This window comes from Calonectris borealis, chromosome 6 (genome assembly GCF_964195595.1).
Source record: "Calonectris borealis chromosome 6, bCalBor7.hap1.2, whole genome shotgun sequence".
Taxonomy (NCBI): Eukaryota; Metazoa; Chordata; class Aves; order Procellariiformes; family Procellariidae; genus Calonectris; species Calonectris borealis.
The window spans coordinates 31,201,149-31,215,454 of record NC_134317.1 but is presented as its reverse complement, the minus strand read 5'-3'; the positions used below and the strand labels follow the sequence as shown (position 1 = coordinate 31,215,454).

General features: G+C 38.5%; 1 protein-coding gene and 1 pseudogene across 2 annotated transcripts in view; both read left to right on the top strand.

Moving 5' to 3' along the window:
* Window positions 1-2,803, top strand: part of AOX1 (aldehyde oxidase 1) — a 43,639-nt gene extending 40,836 nt beyond the window's left edge. Inside the window, exons 34-35 of one of the 2 annotated variants that reach the window (XM_075153569.1) lie at window positions 1,448-1,615; window positions 2,675-2,803. In XM_075153569.1, coding sequence (XP_075009670.1) covers window positions 1,448-1,615; window positions 2,675-2,725 — 219 coding nt within the window. In that variant the 3' untranslated portion in view covers window positions 2,726-2,803. Of the gene's footprint in view, window positions 1-1,447; window positions 1,975-2,674 lie in introns of those variants that run through there. The other variant, XM_075153568.1, reaches the window with a different exon arrangement.
* A 4,097-nt stretch (window positions 2,804-6,900) lies between these two features.
* Window positions 6,901-14,306, top strand: part of LOC142083852 (aldehyde oxidase 2-like) — a 51,136-nt pseudogene continuing 43,730 nt past the window's right edge.

The following is a 14,306-nucleotide window of genomic DNA, read 5'->3' as shown; positions in this document are numbered from 1 at the left end:
GTAAGCAAACCATCACAGGGCCTAATTCTTAGATCCCAGGACAAACAGAGAAATTACTCTGATATAAAACATATATAAGTTTTCAGTTCCTCTTCTTTAGCATTTCAAACAATTGTCCATAAAATTGTTTTGTTTACGACATCAGGGAAGCTAATATGAAAAGATATAATGCAGGATATTGCTGCATATCTTTCATGGTTGGCAAGTAGTAATTTTAGGGTTTCGTTAACAGACCATACTACAGCTACAAGCTGAATTTAAAACCATACTTTTAAAATGTGGTGATAAACTGAAGGGTTAGAATAAAAATACCAAAGAAATTGATGGAGAAATCATAATAACAATGAGAGTATGCAGCTTACTTATGTGTGCTATGCAATAAGAAATAGGACTGTATGTGTGTATTTATATGAGAGATTGGCTCAAGTATCCAGTTGGTATAATCATTGCTTCAATTTACACCAGCAAATATTCTGCATATAAGTAATAATGGTAAATCAAGATGAAAGTAATTCTGCAAATTTCCAGCTGTTTCAAGTATTAGGTATGCTTTTAGAATACAGTAAAATAAAACAGCATGACAGGAGGAAAAAACATATTTTACGGCAAAAGTTATTAAAGAACAAATAGGTCCTTTAAAATTATTTAAAGCTGTATCAGTAATACATAATTAGAAAAGTGTGTGTTTGAAAAAAAAATCATCTAGGTGAAGTAGTTACATAGTTGATTTGGAGCTGATCTAGAGAGCTGATACTAATACCTCTCTTCAAACAGAGCTTTTATCCTTTTCTGTGAACTTACCTCCTATAATTAACCTTAAAATTCACTGTAAGAAGGTGTGATTCTGTCTTCATGTACCATGTTTGGGGAAGACATTTGTTTCTCAGGTTTTAGCAAGGAGATAAGTAAGATTCAATTGCAATATCCCAATCCAGTCCAAATTAAAATGCTCAATTCCACAGTGCTGAGAGAACTATGGAATAAGGGTGGATTTGACCTATCTTTGAGATAAAGAACAAATGTGAATCTTATGTCAGAACCAGTGAGAGGATGTCAAGCCCACTGAGGTTAGTAGTGTTTGTCTGCAGAGAATTATCATGAGTTCAGGCTTTGTTTCTTTGTTGTACCTGTACCTGGGTTTGGATTGTTTTAATTTCATCTGCCAGTTATTCTAAATTTCAGTTTAGCAATGAGCCAAAAAGATTCTAAAATCAATAGCCAATACTTAAAATCAACCTTTTTAGCTCCCTGGAAGCAGCTACCATCAGAAGACTTGGTGTGATCTAAGCTTGCTTCCACTAAATCTAAAATAAACTTCCTTGCTAAAGGACGAAACACTTTTTGAGTCACTGACTTTTAAGCTTTTTAGTTGATATTGATATGGCCTGTACTCCTCTCATTTGCTCAAAACCTACACCTATTTGACTTCTTTTTTTTTCTTTTTCAGGGCATAGGTGAGGCAGGACTTTTCTTGGGATGCTCTGTGTTCTTTGCTTTGAGAGATGCAGTAACTAGTGTGAGGAATGAAAGAGGACTGAAAAAGACCTTTGCACTGAACAGCCCTCTGACCGCTGAACAAATACGGGCAGGCTGTGCAGATGACTTTACTGAGATGGTAATAGGAAAGTGGGGGAAGGGTCTGTTTAAGTATCTCTGCGTAGAAGTGCATACTGCTTTTGGCACCCTTGAATGGTGGGGTTCCTAATGATGTCTCCAGTTGGTCGTGCTTTGTATACAGCAATATCATATAGCTCCTTGTAATTGAAATGTCTGGTAACAGGTCTCACTCACACAAGTTATTCCAACAAATGCCATTCAAGCATTGTATTGGAATTTCCCTGATTTTGTATAATCTTTTTTTTTTTCTTTGAAATTTACATAATTTTTACAATTCCCTCTTTCCCTGAAGCCTCGTCCTTTCTTCTGTATGTCAAATCCCATAGAGGATTAAATAGCTCCTCTTATTGACATGAAATGCATCAGCCTCCAAGCATCTTGAGTCTCCTTCCAGGTGCTTTCTCCCACTGACTTGCGCTATGGCACTGTCACCTCATTCTGGTACCCCTTGCTATGCCCAGTCCTCTTTGGGAGAAAAATAATCAACTCAGAGCTAACAAAAGGATACAGAAAAAAAACAAACGAGGCAATACACTTCTTATAATGCTGATCCTTTATATTCTATGTTTTCTGCAACTGTTCACTGTAGTCATGTTCCCATGCTATTACAATTCTTTTTCTGTTTAAGTTTTTATTTAGCCCACAACATCTGTGAAGCAAGGTCCTTGCCAGCATATAAATCTATACTGTGCCCTGAACCTCTGAGGCTCTGCCATAGAAACTTTTGAGCTCTCACTCACAGATTACTGTAATTACAAAAATTACAGTATTTTTGCGGTGGAGCATCACTGGCCACCAAATCAATAGATTCGTAGGCTTACTCCCATCGCAGGAGCTTGTGGGAGGTGAGGTAGACCAGTAGAGACCATGCTTCTCCATCCCTGTTTGGCCCTGGCCCCAGTTATCACTGACCTTCCTTCCAGCCATCTTCCGTAGGTATCTCCTGTTGAACACCCTGATGAGTGACTTGGAGGCACCTGATAAGAGCAATATTGGGAGCTTGCCAGCCAAATAATATTAACAAGTAATTCTTTTCATTTCTTGCTTGTTCTTTTAGATGACAAACGATGAATCTGCTTCCTCCACTCCTCGGGCCATATCTGTGTGAATGACAAACCAGAGTGCAGAAGACCTGAATGGAATGAAATGAAAAACTGATTTACTGCCCCAATACAGACTAATCAACACACAGATAAATATATTTTCTCATTTTTAGAATAGAATCAGCTACCAAAAATACGCACATTACATCTTCTATTCTTATCTTCATTCTCCATCCAGTATATTCATTACAGTACTTCACTTAAATTACTATATTTAATTGCTAGAAATACATCTCTTGCATTTGAAGCATATATGTTCAACAAGAAAGATCTGCTGAACAGCTCAGCTCAAATGGTGCAGGAGAAGAAAGTTAGGATGAAGTATAAAGGTATGTTAGATAACCTACTGCCACTTATTACAACTTAACCACTTCATATGATAAATGATCTTTTAATGGCTTCAGCTAATTTTCTAATTTAGATTCGAGTCTTCCAGTGGAGTGTGAGTGCAGAGATCTTTGTCTGTTGAAGAATCAGAAGCTTGTTTATTGGATTCAGTCCCTTTCTGATCAGAAGTGATGCTCTGATTTGTATTACAGCTGCTTTAGAATCTTTTGGCACAGACATCTTTGTATTAAAAAACACGCAAGAAACGAGTTATGATTTTCTTTTGCTATGCCAGGCAAATTGCTATGGCTGACCTATATATATAAGGAGATTAATGTTATCCCAGAAGTTGGAAGAGTCACTTAGTTGTGATTTCCACTGGAAGCTTTCTTTTTCTCATGGAGCAAGCCAAAATCCTCTGAACTTAATGGGAAAACTTACATGGAGTTCAGAGTGCTTTGAATAGGAGCCCGAATGAACCTGTCTTTGGAAAGGATTCTTAAGCAGTGTTTAATCCCGTGCTCAGGACTATATTGAGCCATGAAAGTACAGTTAAGATCTTTCTCCCACTCTTGGCCACTCCTGTGATAAAGAAGGTAGGAAAAGCGTAATGAGATCAAAAGGTGATCTGCAAAGATTAGTCATCTGATGCTGTCTAGTGTGCAGTGGGATTAGACCACACTTAAGTAGTAGCAGCTGGAGAAAACAGGAAAATATAAAGCAGCACTGTATTAAATGGTAACAGAAATTCTGGTGTTATTAAAGTTGAAGTATGTATATATTTGTAACCTAAGATGAGACCAAGAAATTACATAGAATGTATCAAAGTTAATATATTATGAAAGCTCTGGCCACAATATTCAGATTTCAGCATCAGAATCCACAATATCGAACTGACTGAGAACTTCAGCCTTTCCTTCTCTTGAAGTGCAAAGCTGAGATTTCAGTTCTGAATGCACACACCACAAATACACAAATCTCAATGGTATTTGAATTTGGGGGTTTGTTCTGGGATACATCCTAATACAGAGAAAACACTTCACTTTTTTAGTGTGTCTACAGAAGTTACCCAAAGTAGCACCTGAAAAATTGCAGTAGGTTCTTTGATAAGAAAGTAGAACTGGGAAAATAGGTAGTTTGTACGTTCAACGTGTGATTTCAATGAACCTCTGCATCAGTTATTCCTTGCTGAGTGTGGTGATTGCTCTTCCAGTTACACATAGGTCAGATTGCTCCAGAGCCATGAAGATTGCCATAAAAGAAAGAAAATAAATGGCTCTAATTTGTTTGACATGTCAGCCTGCAGGCTCTTATTATTTCACTGCTCCTCAGTTTTCCACTGAGACTATTTTCTCTTCTTGCCTTCCATCCCTTTTATGAGTTGATACTGTATCTGTGACAGAAATCAGGTTGGTAGGTTAAACTGTTTTTGCATTGGTTATTAAGATATGAAATCTTTATTGTTTCAATTTGTTTGTCTCTCTGTAACCACTATAAGTAGGTGAAATTCAGCTGCCTTAAACATAGGTGTCTAGACCATTTTAGATGTCATAAGATAGCAGAGACATAGGAGAGCACAGGACTGGAAGATACGACGTAGAAACTGGAGGCCAAGCAGGTTAGAGCAAATCATCTGAAGTGGCGCTAGAAGTGTGGTTTAGGCAGCTGAAGCCTTATTGTTTTTTACTCTTTTTTCTTCACTTTCTTTGCATTACTTTGGCTTTTATATATTATAAGAAAGTCAATAAATCAAATTAAATGTGAATGCTGCTGCCGTAATTAGTTTTTCTGATTTGAAACATCTTCTTAGTTTCACTGCATGGGCTTGTTAATGACAGCTCACAACCCCATGTGTCGATAACAGCCTCAAAACGTGGGTAAATCCTGGGATATGCTGAAGCAGGGAGCATACAGGTTTATTGGACTGGGGGAAGGTGCATTGTCTGTTGTTCTCCTGTGTACCTATGCATCAGTGCAGGTGCTGGTTATTTCCAGACAAGTAAAATCTTGTAAAAATCGTGGTCCAACCCTTGCAGGCAACGATGTCTCCCCACCCACAGTGCTGAGATGTTTGCACTCCAAGGATGCATCATGTTTTAGACCTGCACTTTGTTTTCTGCAGTGCAGATGACACGTCTGCTTGTCAGTATTTCTCAGTTATTATTAACAAAGATTCTTCCTGGCCTCTTTACAAGTGGCACTGTTGTCTGGTTGTCTCAGTAAAATCTATGCACGTACCAAACATGGGTTGTTCATTTTTCTGGGAGTTGAAACATATTAAGCTGTCTCCTGGCTTTTAGGTGTTTGAAAAACTGCATGGAAACTAGAAATATCAGCAATTAAACATCCTGACAGTTGACACTATGGCTACATGGGATATTATAAAAAAAATTTTCTTAGACTATACAGGTGTTAAAGAGCGGGGGGGGTGTTGCATTTTTAGTATTGTTTAGAATGTGCAGACTCAGGGGGCTAGATAAAAAGAAAGGTTAGGGCTCCAAAGGCACTGACACGTTGGATGGCTATTGACACGTTAATGTGCACTGTACAGAAACAACCAAACTGAAGATGGTTGAGAAGGACTCTTCCTACTCATTTTCTTCATGAAAGAAGTGTTTCTGTAACTATCCACCCTCAGCACTCCCATTCTGTGTGTGTGTAAGCTTAAACACCTAACATAAATACTAGGTTCTGGTTTGGTGGCCTAGTACTCTGAAAATTAGATATTGGACTGCCAAAATCTAGTATTGGGTCTGGTTCTTTCTTTTCTTAGGCCTTTGAACCTGCATCCTTGTACTTACAACACGTGGAATACTACAGCAGTGCTGCAGTTGGCAGGACCCATTAGGTCTTTTGCCTGCAGGACCCAGTGACTGACACCGCTTCAGTGCTTGCATTGTGGTAGCTCTCAAGCATACATTAGGGGCTAAAACACAGAAGCAGCAGCATATCTCTGCTGAGAATCATTTTCTTTCCTTCTAATGGGGAGTGGTAAAAGATCTGGGACTTTGTGCTGCAAGCTTACACTGACTCTAAATGAAATAGAGAGACCTTTGCTGTAAAACGTAAAAATGGTAAATGAAACAAAAGACATGTATGTACACAAATGGAGACTTTTGAAAGACATATACATAGGTCTCCTTTTAAAAAAAAATAAAGGCCAGCTGTAATAAAGCATTTAAAGATTAATGACCTTGTTTCCTGGATGCACATCCAGAGAAATGGATAAGAATCTAGAATCCCAAATCAGTATTTGGGATTTCTCTAAGAACATGGTATATAGAGAGTATGGTCATCTTATAATGGCACCCACAGCAGTCAGGGTATAGAGCTGGCATGGCATAGAAATAACCAGAAGGAAATTTTAAATGTGTGTGTAATAGTAATCTTGATTTTGTTAAAACTTGGTCACTCTGTGGGAAAAAAAAATAAAGATAGTTCAGGTCAGTGACAAGCTAAAATGAGAAGCATGGCTCCACAGCTTAGCATTTGACACCCCACAGAAGTGGGTAATGTCCTGGGTTCTAGCTTCCGGCATTCCTACATATTCTAAATTCATCAGTTACTCGATAATATAAAGAAACCAGGCCTGGCAGTTGTAGCTCAAACCCAGAAGTTTCCCCTCACTGTTAAGTACCTTATCTCTTAGGTTACAGGGTTAGAATCAGAGGGGCTCAAATTCTTTCCAGATTATTTCAGCTCACCACAGAAAAATTGGGGCTGGGAGTAGGAGTAGAAAGTTTGGTGCATTAGCATCTGAACATGCATTAATTGCTGAGAAACGGCATACATTACACTGGCTCCTCCCCATCTACTTAATTTGATGCTCAGTCTGAAAATAAGTTCTGCGGGACAAAGCAAACTCAGTTGACCTTTAGGAGCATATAGCATTTCATTAATTTCTCTTGATGTGTAAAGCTTTGTTTTTCAGACTTTAATGCAACAGCATGGCTTGCCCCCAACAATCAGATGAGTTTGTCTTTTTTGTGAACGGCAGGAAGGTAAGTTTTTAAATGCCCTTTTTTTTTTTTGAACAGCAGTGCTTTAATGTTTACTGTTCATATTCAGGAAAGCTGTTATTCTGGAGCAACAGTTTATTCATGGATAATCATTTCTTGTCTTTGATCTACCCTATAGCAACCTGCTTTCTACCACAGTTTTTACATAGTCTGAGTGAACTTGTACCACCCCTTGTATCACAGAATTTTTAGAATTATAAATAGTTAGCTGTTTACTAAAATCTTACACTAATATGCTTCTAAAGTTGATGTAATTGGAGTAAATACATCACTAGCAAAAGAATATGCTGCTTACTAATATAGTTTCAGTAATTAATCAAAAGAAAATAAGTAGTTAATTTTTTTCTGTTCTTGATGTCAAAAGCTCACATTTCATTTTCTAAGACATTTGGTCGCCTTTCTTACTTTGCAGGTCAAGTGAATAAGAATTCCTATTAACAAACATGTCACCCAAAATCTATTATAAGCTGCCATGAAGGAATTTTATTTCTTTGTTAAAAAACAAACAAACCTTGCTATGTATTTTTCTCGAGATTATTTTTCAGTTGTTTGGTCAACATTTTTATACTCTAGAGAGAGGGTACTGGCTTTTTGTTTTTACCAGGTGAATTAAGGAAAAGTAATTCAATTTTTTTATGTCAGTTATGTTTTATCTGTCATTACATGCCAACTGTGCTTAAAGACATACTCTGAAACCTTATTTCAGTCTGCAGTTCCAAATAAGCTCCTGAACTAGTTCATGTTGTCTTACACCTGGTAAATTGGAGCATGCTGCTGGTATAGCAGAATTGTTGAGAGAAGCCTGAGGTTCGGTCTCTTTTCATTCTGCAGCGATGGCACCTAAAAAATGCTTTCAAAGTTGTTTGTATTATCTTGTCTCCAACAAGTTGAAGCATGCCAATGATACAGCAACATCCTTGAGACAAGGCTAAAGCAAGGCCTGGATAAGCCCCGCTCATACACATTAAACTTCATTACATTGAAAATATACTTGGTTACATATCCTCCCTGCTCTTGTTATACTAAGATTTTCCTCTGCTTTTATGCTGATGGGTCTCTGCAATTGAAAGGGTTAATATCAGCTTCAAGGAGGTAAAAATACACAGAATTTTCACACACACAAGTCCACAGCTTTAAAATGAAGGGATTTCTGATTCATGCTGATAAGAATCAACAAAGGATCTAGTCCATCAACAAAGGATCTAGTCCAAAGACACTTTTCTTTCTACTCTTGTCCATCCGGTGCTTACTCAGCCTCTCTTCCCTTTCAGTTCTCTGAGTAAACTATTATTTCTATTACTTTAAAAGGACATATTTGACCAATACTGCCTGATCCATTCATTTATTTATCTGCAGATTGTGATCAAGTGACAGGATCCTGTTGCTGAACAAACACACCACATTAATCCACAATCACTGCACTTCAACATCATGTTAATACTTGTGAGACAATTATATTAGATCCCTCTCTAACTCATAATGTCATTTTTTATTTCATAATGTAGGTAATAGAGAGGCAGGCAGATCCCAAAGAATTGCTGCTGTATTATGTAAGAAGGAAGCACATCCCTTTCTTGAACCTTGCCTTTGAATTCTATAATTCTGTAAATTACTGCAACTGGGGATTAAGATGATTTGTTTCACTTTTCCTTGGGAACCAATGTAAACAGAACAATAAGTAGAAATAACACAACTCACCTTGTATTTGTTCTTGGCAGAGCAATCCAGTACTGTAAGTACCTTGTGTCTGTTAGTTACGTGGGTATAACATTGTAAAGTTTGAGTGTAACTCTTCTTAAATACTGCCCAAATCTTCTTTACAACTTCCTAAAGCATGAAAAACCTTTCAGTGCATTTGTGATGAGAATAGGAACTAAAGAAAACAACACAGAACTACTTCCATAATAAATAATTTATTTAGGCCCCAGTCCTTCAAAGAGTTTTGCATAAGCTTATTTTATTATCTTATTATCTTTATTTTCTGTCATTTGAGACCTTTCAGGTTGCTAACTGCTGTCAGGGCTCTATTGACTTCAACGGCAGTTATCCCACCTAAGAAGCTGCCATGCAGCTTATAAATTTAAGTGTGTTTAGCTTTGCTGTTGAGAGCCTTCTATGCTGGAAGAAAAACAACATTAATTTAAGGATTAACTGGAGAAGGGCAGTTGTGGAAAGTAATTTATTAGTTGCAGCTTTTTTATTAGTTTGCATTGTACATTGTCCAAGCATTCAGTGGAATAATTAGCATCTTTTTAACATTCAAGCAGTGTGATATGATTAGTCATGTATTGATCACCAGTGGGAATGCACCAGTGGTTAAAATCGCACTGGGTTTAAAGAAATCTAGAAACATGGTGAAATCAGACGGAAGACATCATCTAGTACCTAAGCAAAATGGATGCAAATACACATACCCAGTGGGAAGAGTAATAGGACTATGTATCATTCTGAAAAGGAGCTAAAATGAAAGGAAATGGTAGATTCCACTGGACTGCAGGGCACTGCGACACCAGAAGGAGATTATGATCTGAGGGTGGAGCTTTTATACTGAAGCACATAATGGAGGGAGTCCTTCCATACAGAATTTAGGTGTGTGCACTTGGGTATTGTGCTCCATTTTAAATTACTATAATCCTTGGATATTCAGGAAGCAGCACTGGAAACATACTGAGATCTGCTGGTACAGTTTTGCAAATGTAAGATACAGATAATTATGTGTAAGGATTAGGAAAGTATTATCAGTAAGGCTAATAAGAAGACCTGTTGCTGTATTTGTTCCACCCATCCCACTTACATGGTCCTGATTTCAGTCTTTTGGGAATTTACCAGGTATTGACTGTAGAGGCTGAAAAACTCTGTATTGGAAGTCTGCCTCACACTCATTTCTCTCTCTGTCCTTACCCTTCTCATCTCTTTATCTGCTCTATTTTCATCTATCTTGTACACATTTTCTTGTCTCTGGAGCTGTCTAGTCAGAAGATCCCTCCAATTCTGCGCATGCTCATAAAACAAGGGAGACTCAGAAGAATATAAAGAAAAAGTAACTTTTGAATGTTGTAATTTTTTTTTCTTTAATGGTCTCCTTTGCAGCCTATCTCTCAGGTACAAAATATGGCTGTGGAGTAGGAGGCTGTGGCGCCTGCACTGTGATGATATCCTCATATGATCCAGTTGCCAAGCAGAGACAGTATCCTCACGCTGATATTTGGAAGTAGTAATTTAGTGTTTTGAGAAAACTGACATTCACTGGGAAATATTTGGTTTATTTCCATTTAGATGGATTTAGGGGAGTTCTGGTACATATTTAAAAGCTTTACCTATGGCCTTCCTCTACAAAGGTGATTACACGGTTGGCCTCACTATACGCAATAACAGAGATTTAGATCCTCTCTTTTCAATCTTTGAAAAAAAAACAAACCAAACCAAAACCCCAACACCAACCGCCCCCCCTCCCCGCTTTCTGGGGAAATTGTGTTTTTAAATTATGTTCTTTATGATTTGAGATTTCAGCAGCTCTTTTGTCATCTGCCTCTCCTGACTCTTTTGTGCTTATGTGAGGATATGTCACTGTTAATAAGTCTTCATTAGTTGTTTCATGTAATCACTGATAAAATCTCCATGGACTTCAGCGATAGACACATTACATTGTAATTGTACAGTTTTGCCCACAGCAAAGTTAGGAGTTCTACTTCCTTCCTCTCCCTGGCTCTTGAAACTTTGTTCCATTAGAAATGCTGTGCCTGACTTCATTACATCTGTCTCTAGACTTTGGTTTCAACAAAATACGCAGTACTTTTTTTTTTCTTTTTTTTTTAACTTAACCTTCCACTTCTTTAATTAGAAAAGCTTATTACTTAATGCCTAAGTCCCAGCTGTAGGAGCAGGATGCATACTCTCATGGTCCAAGTGCAGGATTTTGTATGCCTGCATATCCTTCTCCCCATGTCTTTCTGATCAATCTGAGCATTTCTAGATTAGCTGGGGTATATATCCTTTGTTTCCTCCTCCATGGACCCATATGACAAAGCTATTTAAGACCACAGTTGTTCTTCACACCTCAAAGACATCGTTCTGCCAACTCCTGCCTTCTCCCCATATGGTCACTGCACGGTGCTGCTGTGACTACCGTGGGAGGGGTTACAAGCATAAAAACCAGGACTCATCCAATTCAGGTGAGAGTAAGCTGAACTGTGTAGGGCTGCAAGCTAATGAGGTTTTCCTGTCCTATGTCTGTAATGAAGTTGGGATCTGTGAGAAGGTGCCGTGAGTCTATGCAATGTAGTCTCTCTGAAGGGATTCTAGAAACTCTGAATTTTGTCTAATCTTTTTAGATGAACAGGTGTTTTTAGGAATTAATACAGCAATTGCTGGGTTGTGATTGGCCCTGTATGGAGCATGGAAGGAGCTCCTCCTAACGTACTACCGTGCAGGGAGCACATCACAATCTCCACAACACAGGGCTATCCAACCATATGCTATGTAGGATGCCAGGTTTCGGAAGGGGATGGGGAAGAACAAAGAGCATCAGTCAGTTTCATTTAGTCACCAGCATGGCATCTGGCCATCTCATTGAGGACAACATACTGCATATGTTGTAGTAAGGGATGAGTGACTCCAGGTGGCAACCAGACTGACAGGTATTAAATTAGGCGCATTTTCCCTGTGTGCCAGAGATTTCCCTTGGATTAGGTCAGCTCTTTACTTCCTCCACTCTGGCTTCTCCCTCAAAAGCACAGTCTAAACACATAGGTTTAAGAATGTTTTCTAAACATCCTCTTTTTTCTCAATATTATTTTCCAAGGGTCTTGACTCTGGGACTGGTCTGTGCTGAAGCTCTGATTGAGGAGATGTTCTGTGTTCTGTCCTTCATGATTACAAATATTTAACATACGATTGATGTATAAACTGAAAGTCTTGGGCCTTATTCTGTTCTCATACCAAGGAATTAGGATCATGAGGGCCTAAACTGGAGCGAGTATTATTCTTTAACTAGGTGATTGCTCTGAGCATTTTCCTCATGAATGATCATAGTGGGATAGTCAAAATGCTGCTACTGGCCTACAGCCGGTAGATGACATACCTTAAGATGGCTATTCAGAAAGCCAGGGAAGCCATATCCTGGAACAACAAGGGCCTGTTGTTCTGTTTTGTTCTAGGAAAGGCTGGCCAAATGCAATGGCTCCCAATGTGGCTTCTGCACCCCTGCAATGGTGATGTCCATATATGCTTTACTGAGAAACCATGTGGAACCTTCCATGGAGCAGATAATTTCTGCTCTGGATGGTAGGTTTCAGACAGTAAATTGTAAAAAGTATAATAAAGGGATAAATGTTTGATTGCCAAGGTCATAGGTATGATTTGACTCAAAGAGCAGTAGACAATGTTCCAAAGTGGTATTTTGTCATAGCCATGGTGGTTTAAGGACATCTCAAAATCATAAAAAGGTCGTTCACACCGGAGACTTCAAATGGGATACACAGTGGCATTTAGCACTGGCTAAATATTTCTGAAAATCCCTGCTCAGGATACAAGCCAATTATAGGCAGCTATGCATCTTTTGCTAGGGTAGGTCAATATTTTCAAATATGTTTCTTATTTTGGGGCAGTTGGTGGTATCTGGAAAGGCTGAGCCTCCCTGAAGTACCTACCTGGAATCTAGCTTCACTTGGAAATTCTTTTTGGTTGAGCCTTTGGAAAATCTGGCTCTTTTAGTTTTTAAATGTGCTGGGCATTTACAGCTGCCACTGACTTTAGGTTTACATGTACCCTTGCAATGCACTTAAGAATGCTGCTCCTTAACAGGCACAGCTTATGAAAAGAACATAACTATACCATCCAGCACTGCATCTTCCCACAGTAGACAATTGACCCAATGTGGCTGCTACACATTTGCTATGACCAGTTTCAGGAAATACTGCAAGTTCTTTCTTGAGGTTTGGTGTATTTCAAGCAAAGGCTTGAGAGTGATTAGTATGATCGTATCCTGTCTTTAGAGTAATTTGTGAATAAGTATAACAGAACTAAACATTAAAAATCAATTTGGGCATCTTGAATTTTTAAATGCAACTCAACCTATAAAGTGTCAAAACTCAATGTCACCTCAGGAAAGAATCTCATCTGTCGACAAAGACTTGCAACTTACTCTGAAAATATGCATTCTCCTTTTTTTCCCCCCAGTTTCTTTGCAGATTCGTTCAGGTCTTTGCAATCCAGAAGAATTCCCACCCGTGGATCCAACACAGGAATTTATACTTCCTCCTGAACTAATGGTAGGCCTTATTGACTTTTGTTATCATGGAAGCATGACTGAGTTCCTGCAGATGTTAAAAACATTATGTTTTTGTTAAGATGAAAGATCTATCCTCACATAAACAGAAAAGATCAGTTTTAGTCAAACATAATGAGACATTTTAATGTGGATAATCTATATGTTGTCATTATTACAAATAGCTCATATTTTCAAAAAAGAAATTTTTTGCCTCTCCAGAACCAAAACTGTGTTTGCAGACTTTTCCCAAAAGAACTCTTTACTCAGAATCATTTTATTTTGGACCAGTTGACCTTTTTTGTGGAATATAGTATTCTTTGAAAGTTCCCAAATGAGCTTTTCCATCTTTTCTGTCTTGTGATTCTCTGTTGGACTCAAGTGACCACAGGACCCATTGTTTCCTTCCAACTGGTACATAGATCCTGGCAACCTGAGACGGGACTTACACGTGGGAAACACTGCAGGTCCACAGGAAAAGCAAGAGGAAAGAAGACGGTTTATTGCAGTAGTTATTGGAGAGTCACAGAAGGACAGATGGAAACTTGAAAGGAGGAGGTGTAAAGTGCCCATGATCTGCAGAGAGAGGCAAGAGGAGAGCTGTGAAAAGGTAGTGCAGGATTTACCCAGACCAGACTGAGTAGAATCCAAATAGGCAGGTCCAGGCTGGTTTTTTAATCCTCACTCATGTTTCAACAGCTTCTTGTGAAATTCCTTGTTTGCACTCCTTTTGCAAATATTCATGGGCATTTCTTGCTGCTGTTACACAGCCACCTCAGAGGCACAAAAGTTCATTTGAGTTCTGGGAAAGTGTGGCATGGTTCTTTGGTTTGTGACTGAATTACAGAATGCTATTTGCTGCAAGGCAGTCAGCTTTGTAAATATTTGTCACAGAGTACAACTTCCTTGTTTAATGATTGACTCTCAGTGCAGAACTAGTAAGGCATAGTAAGGCATAAGCTCCTTTATGAAATC